The sequence below is a fragment of the Lathamus discolor genome, chromosome 6, assembly GCF_037157495.1.
Source record: "Lathamus discolor isolate bLatDis1 chromosome 6, bLatDis1.hap1, whole genome shotgun sequence".
NCBI lineage: Eukaryota > Metazoa > Chordata > Aves > Psittaciformes > Psittacidae > Lathamus > Lathamus discolor.
Window position 1 is genome coordinate 50,999,252 of NC_088889.1, and position 22,503 is coordinate 51,021,754.

Below are 22,503 nucleotides of genomic sequence, written 5' to 3' on the forward strand. Positions count from 1 at the left end.
ACTCCATTTGCAGTTCAGTCTGGTTTAGCGAAGTCTGCATTTTTAAGGCTCTTAAGCGTAGAGCTGTGCTACGTGGCTCAAAAAGGGAGTGTGCAAGTAAAGATACAGATCAAGAGCACTTGAATAAAACATAACATTTTGTTCCAAAGCTTCTCTTAATATGCAAGATATGTAATGTGGAGCGAGAAGAGCACCTGATTGAAACTTCTGTGCTGTGCTTGTTGGAGAATCCAGGTGTTTTTTTTTTCTGGTATTCAGATATGATATCTAGCTTTGTAAGTGTCAGCTAGTTATATTTTTTCCATTACTTGCTTATAGAAGTTTGCAGGGATCTGCCTGTCTGAACACTTTGTAGTGTTATGTATTAAAAGCTCTGGTTTAATTGTCATCATGAATTTAGATCATGAAGCATCTCTCAGTATTTGTCAGTTTTATTGCCAGTCTGTGCTAATGCACAGCAATTAATGTGATTGCATTAGTATGCACCAAATCAAGTCTTCTCCTTTCTGTGGCATGATGGTTATGAGATCTGAGACTTCTCTGTTTCATGACAGCTGTGAAAAGGCCCTTTTTAAAAAAGATCTAAAATATGTAATCTTTCATAGAATCACCAGAATGTTTTGGGCTGGAAGGGACCTTGAAGATCATCCAGTTCCAGCTCCCCTGCCACAAGCAGGGACACCTTCCACTAGACCAGGCTGCTCAAAGCCTTATCCAGTCTGGCCTTGAGCACTGCCAGGGATGGGGCAGCCACAGCTTCTCTGGGCAACCTGTGCCAGTGTCTCACCACCCTCACAGGGGAGAACTCCTTCCTAATCTGAGTCTATCCTCTGTCAGTTTACAACCATTCCCCTTGTCCTTTTCCTGCAGGCCCATGTCAGAAGTCCCTCTCCAGCTTTCTTGTCAGCCCCTTTAGGTACCATAAGGCTGCTCTGTGGTCTTACTGGAGAATTCTCCAGGCTGTACAACCCCAGGTTTTCAGCCTATCTCCGTAGAAGTGGTACTTCAGCCCCTAGAGCATCTTCGTGGCCTCCTCTGGACATGAACCAACAGGTCCAAGTCCTCCTTACGGGGTGGGGGGGGGGGGGCCCAGAGCTGAACATAGTTCTTCTTGTTTCTTTTTAATTGGGCAAGACAGTATTTTGATTGACACACATGTTGTCATCCTGTTAGGGCCTCTGATCCCTCTCAGTTCTGTGTTTTGCTGGTAGTCCACAGGATAGATGGTTTTGGTATTTGCAGGTTTTCTATTCCTATATTCAATGGGGAGTTCTGCTTATAACTTCTTCTGTCATCCAGGAGCCCAAGATAAAGCTGAATCTTGTAGCTTAACTGAATTTCATAAGCAGCTGGCTTCATCTGTCTCAGTAGGGGTGTGAAACTTCATGTAATGACAAATGCTTACTCGTAGCAAGCTCTGACTTGAAACTAGGAAAACTGATCAGTGGTGTGAGGAGCAATGTCCTCTCTACCCTTCACATCTCTGCAGATGCATTGGGTGCTCTTTGCTGGGCTGATGTCTGCTCTGCTTGTGTAGGTGATGCACTGCCTCACTGAAGTCTCCTTTCTTGCAGAGAGCCAGTTTCCAATGTCCTGCCATGGATGATGACAGCCAGGATGAGCTGATAAACAAGAATGCTGCACTGGGCAAGAGCAAAAGACAGAGTCTTGTGCTCCTGAGTGAAACAGGTAAATGCAGCCTCTCTACATGTGCACATTTCTAATTTTAGATAGAAGAACCTATTTGGTTTAACCTCCAAAGAGAAGTAAAGATATATTAGTGACCATTTATTTATTTTTCCCTGAGAATTGTTTTGACTTGCTTCCTAAATTCTGTATCTCAAACTGCTGGCATGCTTCCCTTGAGTTCCTCAGAACAGTCAGCCTTGATACCAGTCAGAAAATTGGGGTTTCAGTTCATATAGAACATCCTGAGCTGGAGTTCTGGTGTGACCTTCACTGTTCTATCTGTCTGTCGTGGTTTAAACCCAACCACAAACCTCGTTCACTCACTCCCCCACTTCTTGCCCTCCCCCTGCTCCTGGAGGGACGGAGAGGAGAAGCAAAAAGAATGCAACTCCCACGGGTTTCTTTTTAGAAAGCAATGGTGGAAATAGCGATGATTCAGAAGATGATACTGGAAGTGAAGAAGATGACCCTGAGGAAGAGGGAGGCGGGGGGGACAAAGAAGAAAGTGAAGATGAAGAACTAGAAGGTATGTCTGTTAATGCACATTAACAGCCTTTTTTTTTTTTAATAATTGAAGGAAGAGTGGTAAGAAAACTTTTCCTCCAAAAATTAACCATTAAATATAAATCCACAGATGCTGCTGTGTCTGGCTGATGCTTAAAGCCTGCAGTAGTAAACAAGTTAATATTCCCAGGTTTCTAAGTTCTTAAAGCATTTTTCTATTTGAAGACTATCTGCTAGCCAAAGTGATGTAGTTATAGTCAGTAGGAGTGAGCTCTGTCCCAGCAGGAGTAGAAAAAAAAAGCCAGAATTGCAGCAATGGCTGATGCTGTTTTTTCACTTATGAAAAACAGGTTTGTTTGCTTTGGCATGGGGCCTTAAAGTGAATGTTATGAGGGGGAGTTTTGGAAATAAATTGGTTTTGCTTTAAGGCTAGGGAGGGGGGAAGAAAACTTGACTAAGTTTTCTTTGAAAAAGGAATATAGATGTTACCTGGATTTGTTAGTTTTACTGAAAATGTACTTTGTAGATGATGTACTTCTGGAACTGCTGCACTCTAATTATTATTTGAATAGACAAAAACAGTTTTTTATCACGTCTTAAAGCTTGATGGGAAGGCAAGAGCGCAGTTTTCCAAGTTCCTAGTTAGACTCATTTGAACACAGACTAAAAAATGGATGCCAGGTGCCAAAAAGTTTTATTAATCCTTTATTTAGAATATTTTCTGCTATGTCCAAACTGGAGAAGACCAAAGACAAAAAAGACAAAACAGCACCACCCAAAAAAAAAATTTGTTGGGTTTTTTTTGGTTGTTGTTTTTTTTTTTTTTTTTTTTTTTTAGGTAACTTTTCACTGCTGCTTGAAAATGTCAAATAAATTCATAAGTTTTAGGGAACGACTAACAGACACTTCTGTATTTTGCACTGAAAGTATGAACACCTTTCAACAATGTGTGTTGAGTGCTTAAAATTAACTATATTCAAACCCAAGTTTCTCTAAGCAGTCTCCAGCTAGGCCCCCAGATCTCCTGAGTCTTAAAATTGTGATTTATTGGTGAAATCTTAAATCTGTTTTTCTGCAGATGAGTGTGTTATTGCTGCTTCTCTTCTGGAGTGCATTAAAAAAAAAAAAAAAACAAAAAACAAGAACTTGCATATATGATAACTTTATTACTTTTATTTTTTTAGTGTTTAGTGGTAGCCTGACATACCCTACTCTCCTGTTTTTCTGATGTCTGTCCTTCTAATCTCTTGCAAGACTAGTCACGTTATCAGGCTTTATTTTCTACCAGAGTAATCCATCGCTTTTTAGTGAAGGGATTTAGGAAAACAGAAAACAGCAAACATTATTGCCTCAAACTTGGGAATCTGTGCTTTGCCGTTGCGGCCCTATAAAATGAGCTTACTTGAAATTTTCTGTGAACTGGTACCTGCCTACCCCCTCTGCCCTCGCTGCTGAAGCCCTGCAGCAACGAGAGCTGTTTCTCATCTCTGACTTTTTAAGACTGTGAAGATGACGATGATGATGAAGAAGAGGAAGAGGAGGAAGAAAATGAGGCCAGCGGGGAGGGAACGACCGATGCTCTGAAAGCAGAGACACACATAAATGGAGCAAGTGCTTCTTCTGATGAGGATGGTGAACACTGCCCCATTTGCCTCAACACATTTAGGGATCAGGTTGTTGGGACTCCTGAGAACTGTTCCCATTACTTCTGCTTGGACTGTATTGTGGAGTGGTCTAAGGTGAGTTCTTTTGTCCCTGATGTCCTGTGGCCTTCCAGCATGCTCTGCTCTTTCCCCTCTGATCATGCTGTTTTGTTGTAATGAGAACAAAACACTGTAATGTTTATATTTGCTTTCTTAAACTTTTTTACACAGATTTGGGTTTCTGCTCCATTTGCAGGTTTCACGTTTGTGAAGTGTGGATCTGTTTTGTACCCATACTGATCTGTTGGGTTTTCTGAAAGCTGTAATGTCATAAGCAAGTGTGTTTCTAGGCCATCTAAAATTATTTTTTCAAGTCAAAACATCAGTAATACTGGTTTTCTGTGTATTTCTCTGTATATCTCTTGTTGAATTCTGTTTTGACTGTTGGATTGGGGGTGTCTGTTGCGAGAGTGAATATTTACACATAGGAAAGATATAAGAGAATACTAAATCAGCAGTTTGCTCTGAATTCAGTTCCTTACAACCTGTGTAATTCCTGTAATCATAAACCAGTGTGAGATTTACAACAAAACTTCTTGTGCACACAGCAGTACCAGTGGTAATTAATTAGTTAAATAAACAAAAAAGTCATTGTTAATGAGTATATTTGTAAGCCATTCCCACTTGCTCATTTTTCCAAAAGAAGGAAAATGCCCTAATACATGAGCAGTATTTCTAGGCAATATCTAGAAGAACTTTGGTGTTACTCTGGCAATTGAATAATAATTAAATGACTCTGGTATTATAAATGCTTTTCTGAAAATGCATGTCTTCTCTGATGCAATGGGTTGGTTGTAAACCACGTAAGTTGGATTTAAGTACTTAAAAAGTCAAGCCTAGTAGCTGTTAAAATGAGTATTACATCAATGTTTATTGCATTAATAATTGAAGGTGTCCTTTTAAAAAATTGAATCAAGAGATGTGCTTATTAGCTGTATAGGGATTTTATGGTTTCTTTTAAATCTTTCTAGAATGCAAACTCCTGTCCAGTGGATCGAATCCTCTTCATGAACATTAACATTCGGGCACATTTTGGTGGTGAAATCTTAAAAAAGGTAAGCTTTCTGCTGTAGCAAACAACAGGGTCAGTTGCTATCAAATATCTATTTAAAGGTTTACATTTCTAGCATCTTTTTCTGATATTTGCTATCTGGATGTATTTTATTTCTTTCCTATTTTGAGATTGCCTTTTAAGGAGCTGTTACAATTTTTCTTCTTCCCTAAACACATTTCCTGCAGTACTGTGTGTGGATTGAAGTGTGGCATCATGTCTGATGGCAGAAAGGGTGGTTTTCATAGCTGCCTCTTTTGCATAATGGACATTTGACTCTGAGCTGTTACGCATTGAGAAGCCTGTCTCTGTGGGGAAAATGCCCTCTATACCGCAAGTGCTGCTGTAATATGGATAGGAATAATTAAGGTTATGCATGATCTTTTTCTTATGTCCAGCTGCCAGCTCTACTGTGTATCATTTGGGCTTGTAAGGGGAAAGAGACAGAAGGCAATAGGAGAGCTCTTAAAGGCACAGTGTGCTAACAGTCTCTAACAAATGAATATTGAAGAGTTGTTACTGCTCTTAGTATCAGAAACATGTTGGTTCTCAAGGGACATTTATGAGCTTTTTGCTCTGTTTTCATAAAGTGGTGGTTTATTATTAAGTGTGTTTTAACAGAGGTGCAAATTAATATTTAAATCATACATTTAAAGAGGAAAAAAGCTAAGCTTGCTCTCTTTTGTCTTGTTTTTAGTTTGTTTGACTACTTTCGATATCAGGAACTTTGGTTTTTGCCTGTTCTTGAAATGCAGTTAGTGTCTGACAGTAAACAAGTTCAGATAGATGTTTTCAAGCATTTGATCGTGTCCTACTTGGGTTGAATGAACTAAATAAAGGTTTAAGTACGTACCAGCCATTTTGGTTCATTCACTTTCTGATTTTGCTGCAGGTAGCAATAATGTGACTATGTTTTAAAAAGTTCTACATTCTGCATAAAATGTGAATCCCTCTTTTATTTAGATTCCTGTTGAGAACACAATTATTCAGGGTAATTATGGAGAGGATGACCCAACCTTCTGTGAGGTGTGTGGCAGAAGTGACCGCGAAGATCGCCTGCTGCTGTGTGATGGCTGTGATGCAGGGTAAGAAAGGTTGAAACAAATGTAGCTGCAGGATTGCGGATGGCACTGCAGGGCTGGCTGGTGTTTGGTCTGCAGGTACTGTCTGGGATGTAGGCTGTCCCTTGCTGGTTTCTTGAAGCTCATCATGTGGCCAGACTTTTATCCATATGCTTATAGTGCAAACATCCCCATGATGTGCTGGATCCTTTTCTGGTCATCTAGCAGCATATGTGTGGAGAGTCCTGCACACATGAGGCCACTGAAACAGGTGACCATACCTTCAAGTGATGAAGATGTTGCATGGATGAACACAAAAATCTGGGTGCCTGGAGGGTAAAAACATGTATCCTTTATGCCTTTTTGAAAGGGTGCATGATTTATCCCAGCTGATTGAGCAGTAGCGCTGTGCAGGAGAAGTGCTGAAGATTCACGGTGTCATGAAATTTTGAGGTCTTTTCTTTATAGCCGTAGTTATTAAATGATGTCCTTACTCTTGCTTACTTCTGTCTCTGCCAAACATGTTTTTTTCCCCTCCTTGATAAGTAAAATAAATATTTAAGTAGAAGCATCAAGATACTTGAATGCAACTTCAGGCCTACAGTCTTCTGCTAGAATTTAAAGGTCTTATACTGTTTAATCACTATTGCAGCATTGTCAGTTTCATGATGTCAGAAGTTACCCGTTGAACAAAGAAAGATACTTGCTTTCAGTGAACACATAAAGTAATTTAAAAAAAGTACTTCTAGCAAACTAACTAGAGATTTGCTAAGTCTAGTTCTGCCCTTGTGTTCTTTAGAGTCCATATACTCTGATTCACCTTTGGAGAAAAGGCAAAATCAGGAATGCTAAATATTGTTAGGCATGTCATGAGAACATTGAATTTAAGATACTTAAGACCTATGAAACACTGGTTTTGGTTATCTGAAGTCATGTATTTCAGGTCTTTCTGGACTTTCATAACCCTTATCTCAACCCAAGGTATTGCTTCAGATACAGTAGTTCCCCTGTTCCTCCCTGGAAGCATCTGTTTGTAACTTAAACGTACAGGAAAAGTTTGAAATCTGTTGGACTTCATTGCCAGTCATAGATCCCAAGAGACGTCTTGAGGACTTGATGGCCAGTGTCTCTTGCCTCCACAAATAATCCTGGCCAGACCACTTAGTTACACAGTCTTTGTGCTTCCAAATGGGTGGGTGCAAGAGCACAAGTAAATGAACCTGAGGGAATGAGTGTGAGTAAAATCAGTTTACTTTGAGTGTTTTTGTTGTTGTTTGGGGTTTTTTTGTTTTGTTTTTTTAAAAACCCCAACCCAAAACCAAACAAAACAACCAACAAACAAGTATCACCTTATCCTTCCATAAGATCTGGCACTGAGTTTTGTTAGGAAGATTTTCTGTGTGACGAGGTTCCTTTTCTGTGCACAGAACTCTAGATAGCTGTTGCAATAGCTTCTCCAGTGTCCAGAGTTTTAGGGCTGAAAGTGTTTGCTTGTCAAGTGGGTCATAACATGACATCAGAACTCCCAGAGGTCATTTGAAAAGTACATGATTAAGTTGTTGCTACAAGCATCTTTATTATGACTTTGGCCTGAATCTAACAATATTCCTTGTTGGAATACTACTGTGGAGAAATGATCTCATTCCTGGTAGCTGGCAGTCTCTTTGCTCAGAGAAGGAAAATACTTTGCTACCCTAATTTTAAAGTAATGATCTGTTGCAAACATAATTTTTCAACCTTATTTCAAGTCTCTGAAAAGAGTATAAAATCTAATCTGCGTAGCTTCGTGTGAGAACGTGATACTCCCATTTTTTATATTGACAGTCTATTTTAGTATAAACAATATTGGTGAAGCTGCAAATTAAGTTTATCACAGCATGGTTGGGAACAGGTTTGGAAGACAATCTGAAGTTGGGGTGATGGGTAGAAAGTAGGTTAACAGCTGTAGTCTCTGTGTGGGTTTTTCTTTTGTATTGCTGTAAAATTGTATTAGACTGTCAGATGGATGTTCCTTCCCTTTCTTTTCTCTGTGGCCAGCACTGGGATGTATTATCAGACAGTGGATTTTGGCATGTGAAAGTGAAATGGAGCTTTACTTTTTTTTCATTATATCAGCATTAAATACTGTGCTACATCAGAAATAACAGTAGGGTTTCCTGTTTTAGAAAAAGAACAAAGTTGGTCACAGAAAAGGTTGCTAGTTTGAAGCTGAAACTTTTACTTAAGGCTGTGGTGTTTCTGTGTTCCTTGCCCTGGGAACTTGGTCTGAGTACTTGGTTTTCACCTCATTGACTTGGAGAATCTGTTTTAATTATTTTTAGCAGGAACATGAGTTTTTTTAAAACTTCTGTGCTACTAATACGTATTGCTTTGGCTGGGCTTTGATTGCTGAAAACAAATTACAGCACTGAAGTTGGGTAATGTTGAGAGGCTTTCCTGGGTAGCTTCTCTGTAAGTGGTTGGTGAGACTGTTAGTCTAGCTGCTTAGGTTTTTGGGTAGAAAACACTCCAAAAGGCCTCCCTCAGGGAGCATCATACTATCTTCTTTCCCTTTGAGGTGTGATAAGGACAAGCACATATCTCAGGTGGCGTTTGGAAGTCCGTGTGGTTAGTCTTCAGTCCTGCAAGCAGCTGTATAAAGCCAGTGTCTGACTAAAGCTCTACAACCTGGCTTATGCAGTTACACAGACATCCTTATCACCAGTTGTCTTCATTATGCCAGGTGTATGTGCAATACAGTGCATTTATTCAATATAACAAGGCTTTGCACTTGACCTGTGTCTAGTCATGCAACATAAAATGTTCATAAGTACCAGTGAGGTTAATGCTATGTTGGTTTGCAGGAACTGATGTTGTTTCCTGATTTTTCTGTCTCCCCAGCACCTCAATACATCTCTCCTTTCTCTTTGTCACTGTCAGTTTTGTCTCTGCATGTTTCTTGCAGCTTGGGTTCAAATGGCAAGCGATACACCAAACAGCGAGGGGAAATATGCTCACTTTTCTGAGCTTTATTGATCAAAATATCACCCAGAATTGAAGATCTTTATATAACTATCGGGTAGCATCGTTTCTGTGGAGGTTGGTAGAAGCAGATGGGTAGACCATAGTTTCAAACTTCAGAAAATATGGCTGCCTTATGCAGTGTGTGGATAGAAGTAAAAGGCTCTCTTCCCTTGGAAAGGAGCACATTCTCTGATTTTTATTTTACTTTTTTTTTTTTTTCCCCCTTGAGGTATCACATGGAATGCCTTAATCCACCTCTGAGTGAAATTCCTGTAGATGAATGGTTCTGTCCAGCCTGTGCCCCCATGGGTGTCAGTGCTGCTGCAGGTAAGGATTTTGTGATATCCAGTCAAAGTAAACGTTTTTCTCTTGAGTTAGATGATGTGAAGCATGTGCTGTTTTGAAGAGGTGTTTAACCTGTGGTTTTATCTATTTTAAATAATTTTGATAGGTATTCTCTGTTTAGGTTCAAAAGTTGACTTGAACTCTTGACTGATAAGAGGATCTTGTTTATTGACATTTTCATCTGCAGTTACAACCTGTGAAGTGTATGCATTCTTTAACCTGCATGAGGCAACCCCAGCACCTTAGTGCAACTGCATTATATTACATTGGAAAGACTTTGTTAGTATCCTCACCTCAGATTGCCAAGGTAGCAGCAATTTCTGTCACCTAGAAAATTGTCTTTCTCTCTCTGCAACAGCCTTAAGCAGCGGTGTCTGTGCTCATTTTCTTTTGAGAGGATAATGGCTGCCTTTGGAGGTGATTGGTTTAAGAAAAGGAATACTGCTCGATTCTTTAAAGACAAGTGACATGGCATCTTTTCTTTCAAGACACAGATCATGTCAGTGATGAAGAGGTTGCTGCCATCATGGCTGATGTTACGCCTACCACCAGCAGGCTACGCCCCCAGGCCCGAACCCGAGCTATCGCTAGAACTCGGCAGAGCGAACGAGTTAGGGCAACAGTGAACAGAAACCGGATAACAACAGCCCAGCAAATTCAGGTATTCCCGAAGAACCTTGTGAGAGAGTTGGAATAAGTCCCCTCTTAAGTAGCTCAGCTGTCTTGTGTTGTGCAAAGCACAATAGCTAGTAGTTGTGGAGTTCTTTTAAACTGAAGTGTAGAACATGTGCAAGTTGAGTGCAGCACATGACCAGAACTCTTTATTTTGAAATCTCCAGTAGCTTCCTCTTAATCTGCATTTTTATCATCTTGTGTGTGAGCAAAATTGTATTTTTATTCCCAGTGGCTGTTATGCACAGTTTGTGCACCACTTCTGGGTTTTTTTAACAGGTTTTTTTGTGGAGACAGGGCATGTTTATTTGACTTCCGTGCATTGCCTTGTTTGTTGTCCTACCCCCTTTCCCACAGCAGTAAAACCTGTTGACCATCACCAGCCAAACTGAAGAAAAAAATGTCAGTGTTTTCAAGGTTTCTATGTTTGTGAAAATCAGCCTGTTACTGAAGAGAAAAAGCCCAGACGTTAGTGTCCTCAGTGGTGTTGCAGTGTGAGTTCAACCACATTAATAGGCTCCAGAGAATATATGCAAGAAAGTATCCCAAATACCCAAGGTCCCTTAAATCATTTGTTACTTGATTTCACTGAAAATTTCTGCAGCTGTTTCTGGATGTTTCTGTTGTCAGGGATGATTACAGTCCTTTAGGTAACTAGTATGGTACAAGCTGAGAACTTTCAAACTTTGGGATCTCCAGCCTGCTTTGCCCTCTGTCTTTAGCCAAAGCACTCTACTCATCACCTGCATAAATATAAAAGGCTTTAAATTGCAGAGAAGCACATGGTGATTTAGTGTGGAAGCAGAGCCTGTAAATAACCTTCATGTGACTAGTAATGTTAATTGGTTCTTTATTCATGCTGCTGTTGAATCTGGTAGAAACATGTGAAATTCTACAACTTTTGAAAGGAAGAGTAGGATCTGACTTAAAATAAGGAAAATTCTAGAAAATTCCTTCTAGAAAACAATCACAGTATCCTAGAATGATTTGGGTTGGAGAGGACCTTAAGATCGTCTAGTTCCAACTTCCCTGCCATGGGCAGTGACGCCTCCTACTAGACAGGGTTGCTCAAGGTTCTGTCCAACCTGGCCTTGAACACTTCCAGGGATGGAGCATTCACAGCCTCCTTGGGCGGTTCCAGTGCCTCACTACTCTCACAATAAAGAATTTCTTTCTTGTATTTATCCTAAATTGTCTCTGTTTAAATCTGAGCCCATGTTCTCCATAGTATGATAGTCAATAGGTGAGAAAGGTGACATAATTGCTTAACTGGCAGTTTGGTGACAAAAGTGTTTCTCATTTGAATCTCAAATCTTTCTTTTTTTTTTTTTCCATTGAATGCTTTTATGACCAACTTGTTGCTGATCTTTAAATACCTGTATCATATAACTTCTAATCCCCCATGCAGAACGTGCCAGCATACCTCATGCCCTCTCTTCTGGATGAAACAATTGAGGCAGTTATTTCAGGCATAAACACGGCCATGTATGAGCGTCCTGTTACACCGCTCCCTCCACCGGTTCCTGATCCACTCCCTGCACCGTTCTCTGCACTGTCTCTTCCGCTGGCTTCTTCACTGGCTCTTCCACTGGCTCTTTCACTGGCTCCTGCACCAGCTCCTCCACCGGCTCCTGCACCGGCTCCTGCACCAGCTCCTGCACCGGCTCCTACACCAGCCTCTACTAGGCAGAAAAGAAAAACAGGTAAGGGCATTGGACACCTTCTGTGGTTCCCATCTGCAATAATAAAATCTTTAGGTAGATGAGCCCGAATCACACAAAATACTCTAGATGAGCTGTATGCTGCCATACCTCTGCAGCTACAGAAGCATACCACATGTATTTTCTTCTTTCCCCATCCCACGTCTTCCTAGAAGTGTCTTGATGGTTGCTTTTGCGTAAATCCTAACGATTTCACTTTTTCTGGTCTGCTGTTTTATACTGTTGCAACACACTGTAGGACTCTGTGAGCTGCTTTGAATGCCATGCAGAGGTGAAAGGAGGAATACAGTGTAAAACACAGTGTCAGCACTTAGCCAGATACTTGGTTGTCTTTTGTCCCATCAGGTAGGAGGAAGAAAGTAAGAGGCAAAAAAAGAACTCAGACAAAATCTTCTGCTGGGAAGAAGAGTTCAGGGGCACAGCTGAAGAGACGCAAGATTCTCATAAAGAAGAGAAGGGGGAAAAAGATGAGAGTAAGATCACGTGTGAGTTTCTGTCAGTGTCAGCATCTGCCATTTTTCGGCTGTCTGTAAAAGCACTATAATGGGGGATTTGGTGGAAAAAAATAATTGGTTTGTAATGATAGCTGCTAACTTATTTCTGGTGGGGAGTATGTGCAGGATGTGCCCAGTGTACTGGAGAAAGATGCTGTACATGGAAGTGAACTGCAACTTCCAGGCAGGCCTGCTGAGTTTGCTGACAAATCCTGTTACCTGAACTGCAGGGATCACACTGTAAAGCACGTCCTGCAGGCTTTGTATTATGCCTTGCCATTCAGCTGTAGTGTTTACTTGGTACTGATGCAAGCTAAGTTAAAATTGCCACTACCTATTCTTTTCAATAGGCTGTGGATGTTTGTGTTGTTGCAAGCCCAGTTAATCGACTGTACAGGCTTTCAAAATCTCTTTCGGTTGTGGATAATGTTCTCACATGAACTATACTGAATGCTCTGTACCAGCTTCACTTTTGTCCTCAGCTACCTTAACTAGAGTTTACATCCTACAGCCAGAACTGTCCCTCCAGTCCTTAATAAGGAGTTAACAATATTGAATTATATTATTAAAGATTTTTTAGAAACTTAGCTGGTCACTTAAACAGAGACATGCACTCTCTGTTTGAAGTGACATACAGGCCATAGTTATAAATTTCATAAATGCTTAAATACAGACAGCAAATGCACACTGCTGCTGCTACCAACGGTAGTAACCTGATGACTGTATTTGGCTTAAGTGAAGAATCTGGGGCTTTAATAACAGGGTACATACCTGCCTGAACATGCAAATAACCCAATCTCTTTATCTGTGCAGGTGAAAAATGAGGTTACTACTCGCTCCCGCATTGCAAGAACTCTTGGTCTTAGTAAACCTGTGCGTGGGGCCTCACTTCCTTCCATGTCCAAACCAGCAGAGCCCTCACTTGGCCTGATGAGAGCAGATATCGGTGCAGCTTCTCTATCTGTGTTTGGAGATCCGTATGAGCTGGATCCTTATGAAAGGTAAGATACCTCTGGATTATGATTGGGGACCTAATATTTCACAAGCGTTGGGTTGTTTGTACACATGACTTTCTGCAGAGTGTAGATCTTGCATCTGAAGACAGCTTTAGATGCACAGCTCATAGCAACATGTTGTCCTGTTCTTTTCTTTTTGGCTGAGTTTCTGAGGTTTTAAAGAATTGGCTGCCTTTAAAGAGGCTTGCTGAAATAATAATCCTCTTGAAAACCTTTAACAAGATCTGTGGGGTTATTCAAAGGCTAGAATTTGAAGGAGTCAGATCCTAATCGGTCAGTTTATTTATTTTAAGTGAACATAGCTAGTGTATTTGGTATACGATAAAAAGTGACTTCACATAGAATTAAACGGACCTATGGAATCCTCCATGTTTCTCCTTTTCTCATCTTCACTTTTTCAGAGGGTTTAAATTCAGGAGGAATCTTACTATACCATAATTTGTGTCATTCTTAAGCTTTGGGTTTTGGGGAGGGCTGGTGGTGGTGGTGGTGTGGTGGAGGGGAGGGTGCATGGACATCTGAAATTAATGTTGGTGAAATTTAGTTTTCCACAGAAAATAAATATATTGCACAAATATTTTGTCATAATAATAGATGAGAATCTCTAACTTCATATCTGAAATAATAGTAGCATTATCTACTTCATCCATTTGGCATGAAAAACATTCAGACAGTTTCAGAGTTGGTGTGTGTATGTATCTTACCCACAGTAACGAAGAGGCTCCAGCAAATCCAGATTCACCAGTGAGTGCCAAAAGGAGAGTTCTCTCCCAGTCAGCACTGAGGTCTCACCGTCCTGTAGCTAGACCTATTTCAGTGGGACTTCCCAGGTAAAAATCCACCAAGTTACTTATTTTATTTTCCTTAATTAACTAATGACTCTTAACAAAAGAGCAAACTGTTTGATCATCCTGGTTTAACTCTTTTCTTACCTTGAGTATTTTGAAAAGAGTGTGTGTGCACGTGTGCATGCTCATGCATAGATAAATAACCACAGCTTTTTTTTCATGTTGAAGGACACATGCTCAGTCTTTCATAATGGCTCTAACTATTGTATTGCAATTTCAAATTGGTATTTCTACCCTTACCTGACTTTTCTTGCTTTCTGTTTTGGGATTGTTTAGTAATCCCAAAGTAATTGGGATCGTTTAGTAATCCCATTAGTATGTTTTAAACCTCAGTCGCATTAACCTTTAAAAACCCTCTAGCTTATTTAAGAGGGCTACAAATCTAATTGCACATTCAGAGGAGATGTAGGATGTACCCACCTCAGCCAATTCCTCTGCCATTTGTTGGAGCTCAGAAAACTGAAACAATTTGTTTGATCTTGCAATTTAACAGTTACTTTGCTGTGCTGGCAAGGGAGCATTGCTGGGTGCCTCCCACTGCCAGCCACAGTGGGTTTTCAAGAATGGGTTGAAGGACATAGAGCAGAGGGGTAGGACACAGGGAGCAAGAGCATGATGGGAAGAAGAGGGATGGGGAAAATGACTGAGGCAGGTACCAACCAAATTGGAGAACTGCAAGGCTGGGGGAGCTGAAGACTAGGAAAAATAGGGGGAGCTCAGCTTAAATGATTAAAGATGTGAGAGGTTTACATGGCTGCTCTCTAACACATCTGACTTATGGCAGAGGTTGGTTTCTCAGGATTAAGATAATATTATTTGAGTAGTACATTGTGTAGAAGGTAGGAAATTTTTAGGTAGGAAATGTTTAGCTGAAATGCAGCTTTTCTATAGGCTTGGTTTGCCTGCTTTACAGTGAGCTTCCTGGGCTGGGCTGGGCAGCCAGTTCTTTTAGCATTCTCATTTGCCTTTCTGTTGTATCTTATGACAGGTTTTTGGTGTACATTGTTTGGAAATTTGGCTTTGTTGTCATACAGTAATGAAATGCAGCCCCCTCAGAGAGCTGGGGCACTTGGTCCCTTTTGAATCATAGAATCATAGAATAGTTAGGGTTGGAAAAGACCTTAAGATCATCTAGTTCCAACCCCCCTGCCATGGGCAGGGACACCTCACACTAAACCATCCCACACAAGGCTTCGTCCTCCCTGGGCAACCTATTCCAGTGCCTCACCACCCTAACAGGAAAGAATTTCCTCCTTATATCCAATCTAAACTTCCCCTGTTTAAGTTTGAACCCATTACCCCTTGTCCTGTCACTACAGTCCCTAATGAAGAGTCCCTCCCCAGCATCCATATAGGCCCCCTTCAGATACTGGAAGGCTGCTGTGAGGTCCCCACGCAGCCTTCTCTTCTCCAGGCTGAACAGCCCTAGCTTTCCCAGCCTATCTTCATACGGGAGGTGCTCCAGTCCCCTGATCATCCTCGTGGCCCTCCTCTGGACTTGTTCCAACAGTTCCATGTCCTTTTTATGTTGAGGACACCAGAACTGTACACAGTACTCCAGGTGAGGTCTCACAAGAGCAGAGTAGAGGGGCAGGATCACCTCCTTCCGCCTGCTGGTCACGCTCCTTTTGATGCAGTCCAGGGTGCAGTTGGCTTTCTGGGCTGCGAGTGCACACTGAAGCCAGCTCATGTTCATTTTCTCATCGACGAACACCCCCAAGTCCTTCTCCACAGGGCTGCTCTGAATCTCTTCTTTGCCCAACCTGTAGCTGTGCCTGGGATTGCTCTGACCCAGGTGTGGGACCTCGTACTTGTCGTGGTTAAACTTCATAAGGTTGGCATCAGCTCACCTCACAATCATGTCAGGGTCCCTCTGGATGGCATTTCTTCCCTCCAGCATATCAACCGGACCACACAGTTTGGTGTCATTGGCAAACTTGCTGAGGGCGCACTCAATCCCACTGTCCATGTCACCAACAAAGATCTTAAAAAAGACCAGTCCAAACACCGATCCGTGAAGGACACCACTCGTTACTGGTCTCCAGCTAGACATTGAGCCATTGACCACAACTCTTTGTGTGTGGCTATCCAGCAGTTCTTTATCCACCGAGTGGTCCATCCATCAAATTGATGTCTCTCCAATTTAGAGAGAAGGATGTCGTGTGGGACAGTGTCAAACGCTTTGCACAAGTCCAGGTAGATGACATCAACTGCTCTACCCCTATCCATCAGTTCTGTAGCCCCATCATAGAAGGCCGCCAAATTGGTCAGGCAGGATTTCCCCTTAGTGAAGCCATGCTGGCTGTCACCAAGCACCTTGTTGTTTTTCATGTGCCTTAGCATGCTGGCCAGGAGAATGTGCTCCAAGATTTTACCAGGCACAGAGGTGAGACTGACTGGTCTGTAATTCCCCAGGTCATCCATTTTCCCCTTCTTGAAAATGGGGGTTATATTTCCCTTTTTCCAGTCGTCGGGAACTTCACCTGACTGCCATGATTTTTCAAATACGATGGCCAGTGGCTTAGCAATTTCATTTGCCAGCTCCTTCAGGACCCATGGATGGATTCCATCAGGTCCCATGGACTCGTGCACGTTCTGATTTTTATGATGGTCTCGAACCAGATCCTCTCCTACAGTGGGCCCAAGGTCTTCATTCTCACAGTCCCTGCGTCTGCCTTCCAAGAGTTGGCTGATGCAGTCGGAGCCTTTGCCAGTGAAGACCAATGCAAAGAAGTCATTCAGAACCTCAGCCTTCTCCAAACCCTGTGTAGCCAGTTCTCCCGAGAGCTTCCTCAGGGGGCCTGTGTTGTCCCTAGTCTGTTTTTTATTTGCTACGTACCTGTAGGATCCCTTCCTGTTAGCCTTAACATCCCTGACTAGGTTTAATTCTAACTGGGCATTAGCCTTCCTAACCTGGTCCCTAGCTTCCCGGACAACATCCCTGTACTCTTCCCAGGCTGCCTGTCCTGGCTTCCACTTTTTATAAGCCTCTTTTTTCATTTGAATTCTTCTCAGTAGCTCCTTATCCATCCAAGGAGGTCTCGTGGCCGTCCTGCTGCACTTCCTTCTAGCTGGGATGCAACACTGCTGAGCTTGTAGCAGGTGATCCTTGAATATCAACCAGGAGTCTTGGGCCCCCCTGCCCTCTAGGGTTATATCCCATGGAACCTTACTAAGCAGGTTCCTGAAGAGGCCAAAGTCTGCTCTTTAGAAGTCCAGGGCAATGAGCTTGCTGCACGCTCTTCTCACTGTCCTGAGGATCTCAAATTCGACCATCTCGTGATCGCTGCAATGAAGCTTTGGGTTTTGTTTTTGTTGGTTTTTTTTTTTTCTTAGCCCAAACAAAACAACCCCCAAAATCCCACCAAAAAACCAAAATAAAACAGCCACACCCCAACACCATGTGTTTGTGTTGTCCTGTGTGTGGGAGCCTTGCTGTTGTTTTTCAGTGTAACTCCTCCTATGCCATGCTCTTAGCTGGCCTACCAGTAGTCACCTATGTGTATTTTGACTAGTGCTAAACACTGGTTTAAGCTGCATCAGTTGTTTTTTAGATAGTGGTGTAAGCCTGAGGAATACACTTGTGATTGTGATTTGATGGGGGTAAGAGAGGCAGCTGGGACAGAAATATCTGTGAAGTGGTGAACAATGGTTTACGCTTCAGAAATGCATCTTAAATGCACTGGAAAGTTAACCTTGATACACAATGCCATCAGCACCACTCTTATATAAGATCAAAAGCATTTACTTACCAAGGGTTTCTGGTATGGTTACATGATTTCCTATCCTGTGGTGTTCCTGTGGGAAGTCAGTAAAAGCCTCGCCTGCTGTTTGTTAGAAGGAGATGAAGGCCGAATGACTCTAGTGAAGCAAAAAAAAAGTAGTGAACTTCCCTGGCTGACCTCTGTTTATGCCCTTGATTTTGGTTTCTTTTGAATGTAACGTGTGTATAGAAAAAGCGCTGTAAGAGTAAAGGAAATATAACCCCTCTGAAACATGCAGAAACAGTGTCCCTGCTGTGAGTCCTGAACAACAAGAAGAAGAAGCTGCCCCTGTGCCTGATTTGTTGGGAAGTATCCTGTCTGGACAGAGCCTTCTCATGATGAGTAGTTCAGATGTGGTCATCAACAGAGATGGTTCGCTGACAGCGAAGAAGGCAGGTAAGGGTATGGCACTTCATAGTGCAATTGGCCTCTCTGTTTCATCTCTGCCCTGGTCCTACAGGCTGCAGAGTTTCAACGTAAGGATGCTTTTATTTGAATATGTAGGATAGATTCAGTGGTTACCAGCAGTAATCCAGCTAATAAGATTCTAAGGTATGCTCTGAAATAGTGTTACTTATCCCTGTTTTAATTGCAGAGCTGAGATGTTACTGGATGATTTTGGTTTTAATAGATAGTTTTCTTCTTTCAAAAGAGCTATGCTGTAGTTTTATGCTTTGTTATAAAAAATGGAGGACTGGGTAGAGCAGAGGTATCTTAGTACCCAAGTTTTATGGTGTTTGTCATGCATTACTGCCATGCCAGTGAACTGCACTTTGAAGAACAGTCATGAGGACCTTAGCATGAAGTTTCTTTGCAAAAGTAGAGCTCTAGAGTATGTGCTAGTATCTCCAGCTTCCAAGCTTCCCTTAGCATGCTGTTATTTGGAAAGAATCTCTTCAAATTGAAACTCGGAGCTTTATTCTTTAAATAAGTACCTGTAACAGCCTCTGTTGCAGTCATTTTTATCAGTCAGTGACTGCAGGTAATAAACACGAATCTGGTGATACCTACAGAACAGGGTAATTTATTTCCAAAACATTGATGTTTACCTCAAAGATGAGGTTGTCTGGCATTAAACCTTGAGCATGTAACCGAAAGAACTGTTGGACTGACTTATTACTGTGGTATGTCTGCAAACTAAAATGGAACTTAAAATAATTAGCTCAGTATTTCTTTTAATGTTGGTGGGAAAATGTCCAGTTACATACTGAAATGCTTAATTATTTGCTTATGTCATAGCTCCACTTCATAGAAAATCGGCGAATGACTCAAGAGCAGATGATAGTTCAGGACATAGCACCCAATCAAGTACAGTGCATTCAGGGAACACAGCAAGCAGCTCCACTCCTGGACCTTCAGTTTCCTCAGGGCTGAGTACTCAGACCAGACCCTCCTCCTCTTGCTCCTCCTCAAGCTTGTTTTCATTGCCTTCACCCTCGCTGAGCAGGATTGAGCCTGCAGCAAACTCGGCACAGGCCACATCAGAAAAGGCAACTGTAAAATCAGAATATTCGATGACACCCAGATCTGTTCAGACTCAAAACATAGCTGCTCTGAGCAGGCATGGCTCCAGGCTAGATGAAATGCCCAGATGTAATGGAAACTCTAAAAGCTTTGCAGCCAGTGACTTGTCATCTTCAGAGCCCCTGAGCTTTAATTTGAATTCTGCCTCAAAAGCTGTAACTGTGAGGCAGCCATTAAAGCCACCTTCCAAGAGAATTGACATCTTTGAGCTTCCCAGGATACCAAAGATTAAAAAGGAAACCAGCAGCAAGCAGGTGGAGCCAGAACCTGCAGGAAGCCAAAGCTGTGACATCCCCAGCTCCTGTGTAACCCAGCTGACTGGCAAAGAGAGCGCTAATCAGCCAGGAAAGGGTAGCAAGGTGGAAAGTCAGAAGTCAACTGCCAAGGAATATCATCAACAAACGCGTACAAGTGGGTTGTCTTTTTCTACCAATACAGGTGTTCATGGCAGTTCGTTGCTACTGGGCACTTCAAGGAGCAAAGGCCCAAGCTCTTTTGAGAGTTTTAAAATTAATATTCCTGGAAATGCAGGGCATCCCAGCAGACTCTCTAACCCAGGATTTTGTAACACCTTCCGCCCTGTGGATGACAAAGTGCAACAGAAAGAGAATCCTTTGCATCTTTTCTCAGTTAAGAAAAAGCAGGTCAAAAGTGAGATATATGATCCCTTTGAGCCAACAGGATCAGACTCGAGTTCAGCAAGCAGCAGTCCTGAAAGGCTTGGCTCAGGGATTCCACTAACTAATATTACCAGGACTATTTCCATTGAGAATCCCAAAGTTCAAACGTTTCAAACTGTCCGTCGTTTCACCCCTTATATGGTAGAAAATGTATTTGGACCTGGGACTGACTTTGATGTACCATCTAGTAACACAGAGTCTCATGATGACGTGACAGTAGAAAGCAGGATTGTAGAACCAATCTCTGATACAGAGGAGCGGGACAATATGGATGAGGAAGACTTTCTAAGCAGTCCTTGCACTTCATCTGCTGTTAAGCAAATTTCTAATGCAGAGTGTTTAAAAGGGGAAAGGAGAGAGGGCCCTAATGTGTTCTTTAATGCTGAAGAATTAATTAGACCTAACATTAATGTGAAAGTAGAACCAGATAGTCCCTCAAAGAATGATGAGCAGCAGAATGTCGAAAAGGTAGAACAGACAGAGAGGCGATCACGTTCCAGATCCTGTTCGAATTCCAGCTCCCGAAGCAAGAAGAAGTTAAAAAGGAAAAAGGCACTTGTCAAAGAGAACAGGAGATCCCGATCAGGGTCTAGGGATAGGGCACACTCAAGGGACCGAAGCTCCAGATCTGCCTCTTGGTCAGGTGGAGAAGAGTGTAGCAAAACACAGACACCAAAACCTAAGAGCAGGAGGTCTTCTACAGACCGTTCTAGCAGTCACGAACGATCCAAGAAAAAGAAAATGAAGGATAAAACCAAGGATAAAAAGGCAAAAACTTCTTGGTCTAGGGAGAGAAGAAAATCTAGGTCACGTTCAGGTAGTCCTGGAAGTACTTCTGAGTTTTATGAAAATAAGAAAAAGAAAAGACGGTCTCGATCAAGATCAAGACGGAGGGAACGTTCCCGATCGAATAGCATTGAGAGGACTAAAAGGCGGAAACACAGAAGAGACAAAAGCCATGAGAGGTATGATAAAGATAGTAGCTTGAGGTCAAGGGACAGAAAGAGATCAAGATCCAGGTCTCGGGAGAGGAGAAAATGGAGGTCTCGGTCTCGGTCTACATCTCGATCTCGGGAGCACAAAAGCAGCAAATCAAAGGAAAAAAGACCACCATCAAGATCACGTTCCAAAGAAAGAAAACACAAATCAAAAGAGACATCACTTCCTCCTCCGCCAGAAAAGGATCAAAAACCTCCAGTTGAAAATGTGTCTAGGTGTCTGGAGCAGCCCCATTCCTTCAAACAAGAGCCAAAGGAGGAGCTAGTACTAGAAGAGCTTTCCATAACCATCCAGCCAAATGTCAAACTTGAGGAAGTACAAGCTGAGACCCCAGTTCAACTCAGAGAGGTCCAAGAAGTTATAAAGGTAGAGCCCATCTGTCAGGAGGTGACCCGTGAAGCTGCATTCTCTGTGCCAGAGATCACAAACATTTGTGTTCCAATTGGCAATGTGGATTCTTTTGCTGAAACAGAATTAATGAGTAGCAGTGATTCAGGAGTACTTGGTAGCTGTAACAATACAAACCTTGAGATTACAGTTAAAATAGAAAATACTGCATTATGTCCATCTCTGATGGAACCACCCCCAAAGAAGGAAGTTATCATACATGCTCCAACTGAGGCTGCACCAATTCAAAGCCCGTCCAAAAGCAAACTAACAGATTGTGTGAGGGAGCTTAAAGATGAGTGCCTTGTGTCAAATGAGAAAACTGGTCATTTCAGTAAGCCTGAATTGGAGGGGGTGCCTCAGGGTCCTGCATTGAAATCAAAAGCACCAGTGAAAAGAGTTACCTGGAATCTTCAAGAGGAAGAAGGTGGCACATTGTCTGCTGGAAAAGCTCCAAGTAAGTCTCTCATTTGGAAAACAAACAGCAGTTGAAGCGGGCTATATATGGCTTAGGGTTTCAGTGCCCTAAGTTTCCTAGCTAAACCTGGTTGTAGTGCAACAGCTCTGTCATGTGAGCTGAGGTGTTCCTGTGGTTTCCAGTCCCAAGAGCTGGCATTTTGCACTTGCTGAAATCATGAGGCGAGTTGTGTTAGTGAATTGGAGAGGACGTGCGGTCAGCACAGCTCAATGAGCCAACAGCAGCTTGTTTGGCTGTGCACCTATTGCAGCCAGATCTCTGAAGTGGCAGCCTGTGTTCCACCCTTTCTGCAGTTAACTAGAACGGGGGTTTTGCCTTCAGAATTTATGAAGGTTTCTGGGAACTGAGGAACATGACAGATCTCTGTAGCTTGCTCCTCTGAGCTCTGCTAAACCAAAGCTGCAAGAAACAGCTTGGCTTGGGACCCTCTGCTACATCTGCTGACAGAGTTGCTTTTGTGGTTCTCATTGGTTACTTGTACAGAAACCCAGGAAAAAGCAATTGCCTCCAGAATGACAAGTCCTCCATTATCAGAAGCTTTAAAACATTGATGGCTGCTAAACA

At 42.1% G+C, this 22,503-nt stretch overlaps 1 protein-coding gene across 3 annotated transcripts in view; it reads left to right on the forward strand.

The window, feature by feature from the left end:
• Positions 1-22,503, forward strand: part of PHRF1 (PHD and ring finger domains 1) — a 31,976-nt gene that overhangs the window by 4,967 nt on the left and 4,506 nt on the right. For 2 of the 3 annotated variants that reach the window (XM_065686840.1, XM_065686841.1), the window contains exons 2-14: positions 1,575-1,689; positions 2,099-2,215; positions 3,694-3,932; positions 4,868-4,951; positions 5,911-6,032; positions 9,241-9,338; positions 9,845-10,017; positions 11,437-11,731; positions 12,095-12,234; positions 13,057-13,244; positions 13,970-14,089; positions 18,110-18,267; positions 19,111-21,918. In XM_065686840.1, the coding sequence (XP_065542912.1) occupies positions 1,599-1,689; positions 2,099-2,215; positions 3,694-3,932; positions 4,868-4,951; positions 5,911-6,032; positions 9,241-9,338; positions 9,845-10,017; positions 11,437-11,731; positions 12,095-12,234; positions 13,057-13,244; positions 13,970-14,089; positions 18,110-18,267; positions 19,111-21,918 (4,633 nt within the window). In that variant the 5' untranslated portion in view covers positions 1,575-1,598. The remainder of the gene's footprint in view (positions 1-1,574; positions 1,690-2,098; positions 2,216-3,693; positions 3,933-4,867; positions 4,952-5,910; positions 6,033-9,240; positions 9,339-9,844; positions 10,018-11,436; positions 11,732-12,094; positions 12,235-13,056; positions 13,245-13,969; positions 14,090-18,109; positions 18,268-19,110; positions 21,919-22,503) is intronic. The other variant, XM_065686842.1, reaches the window with a different exon arrangement.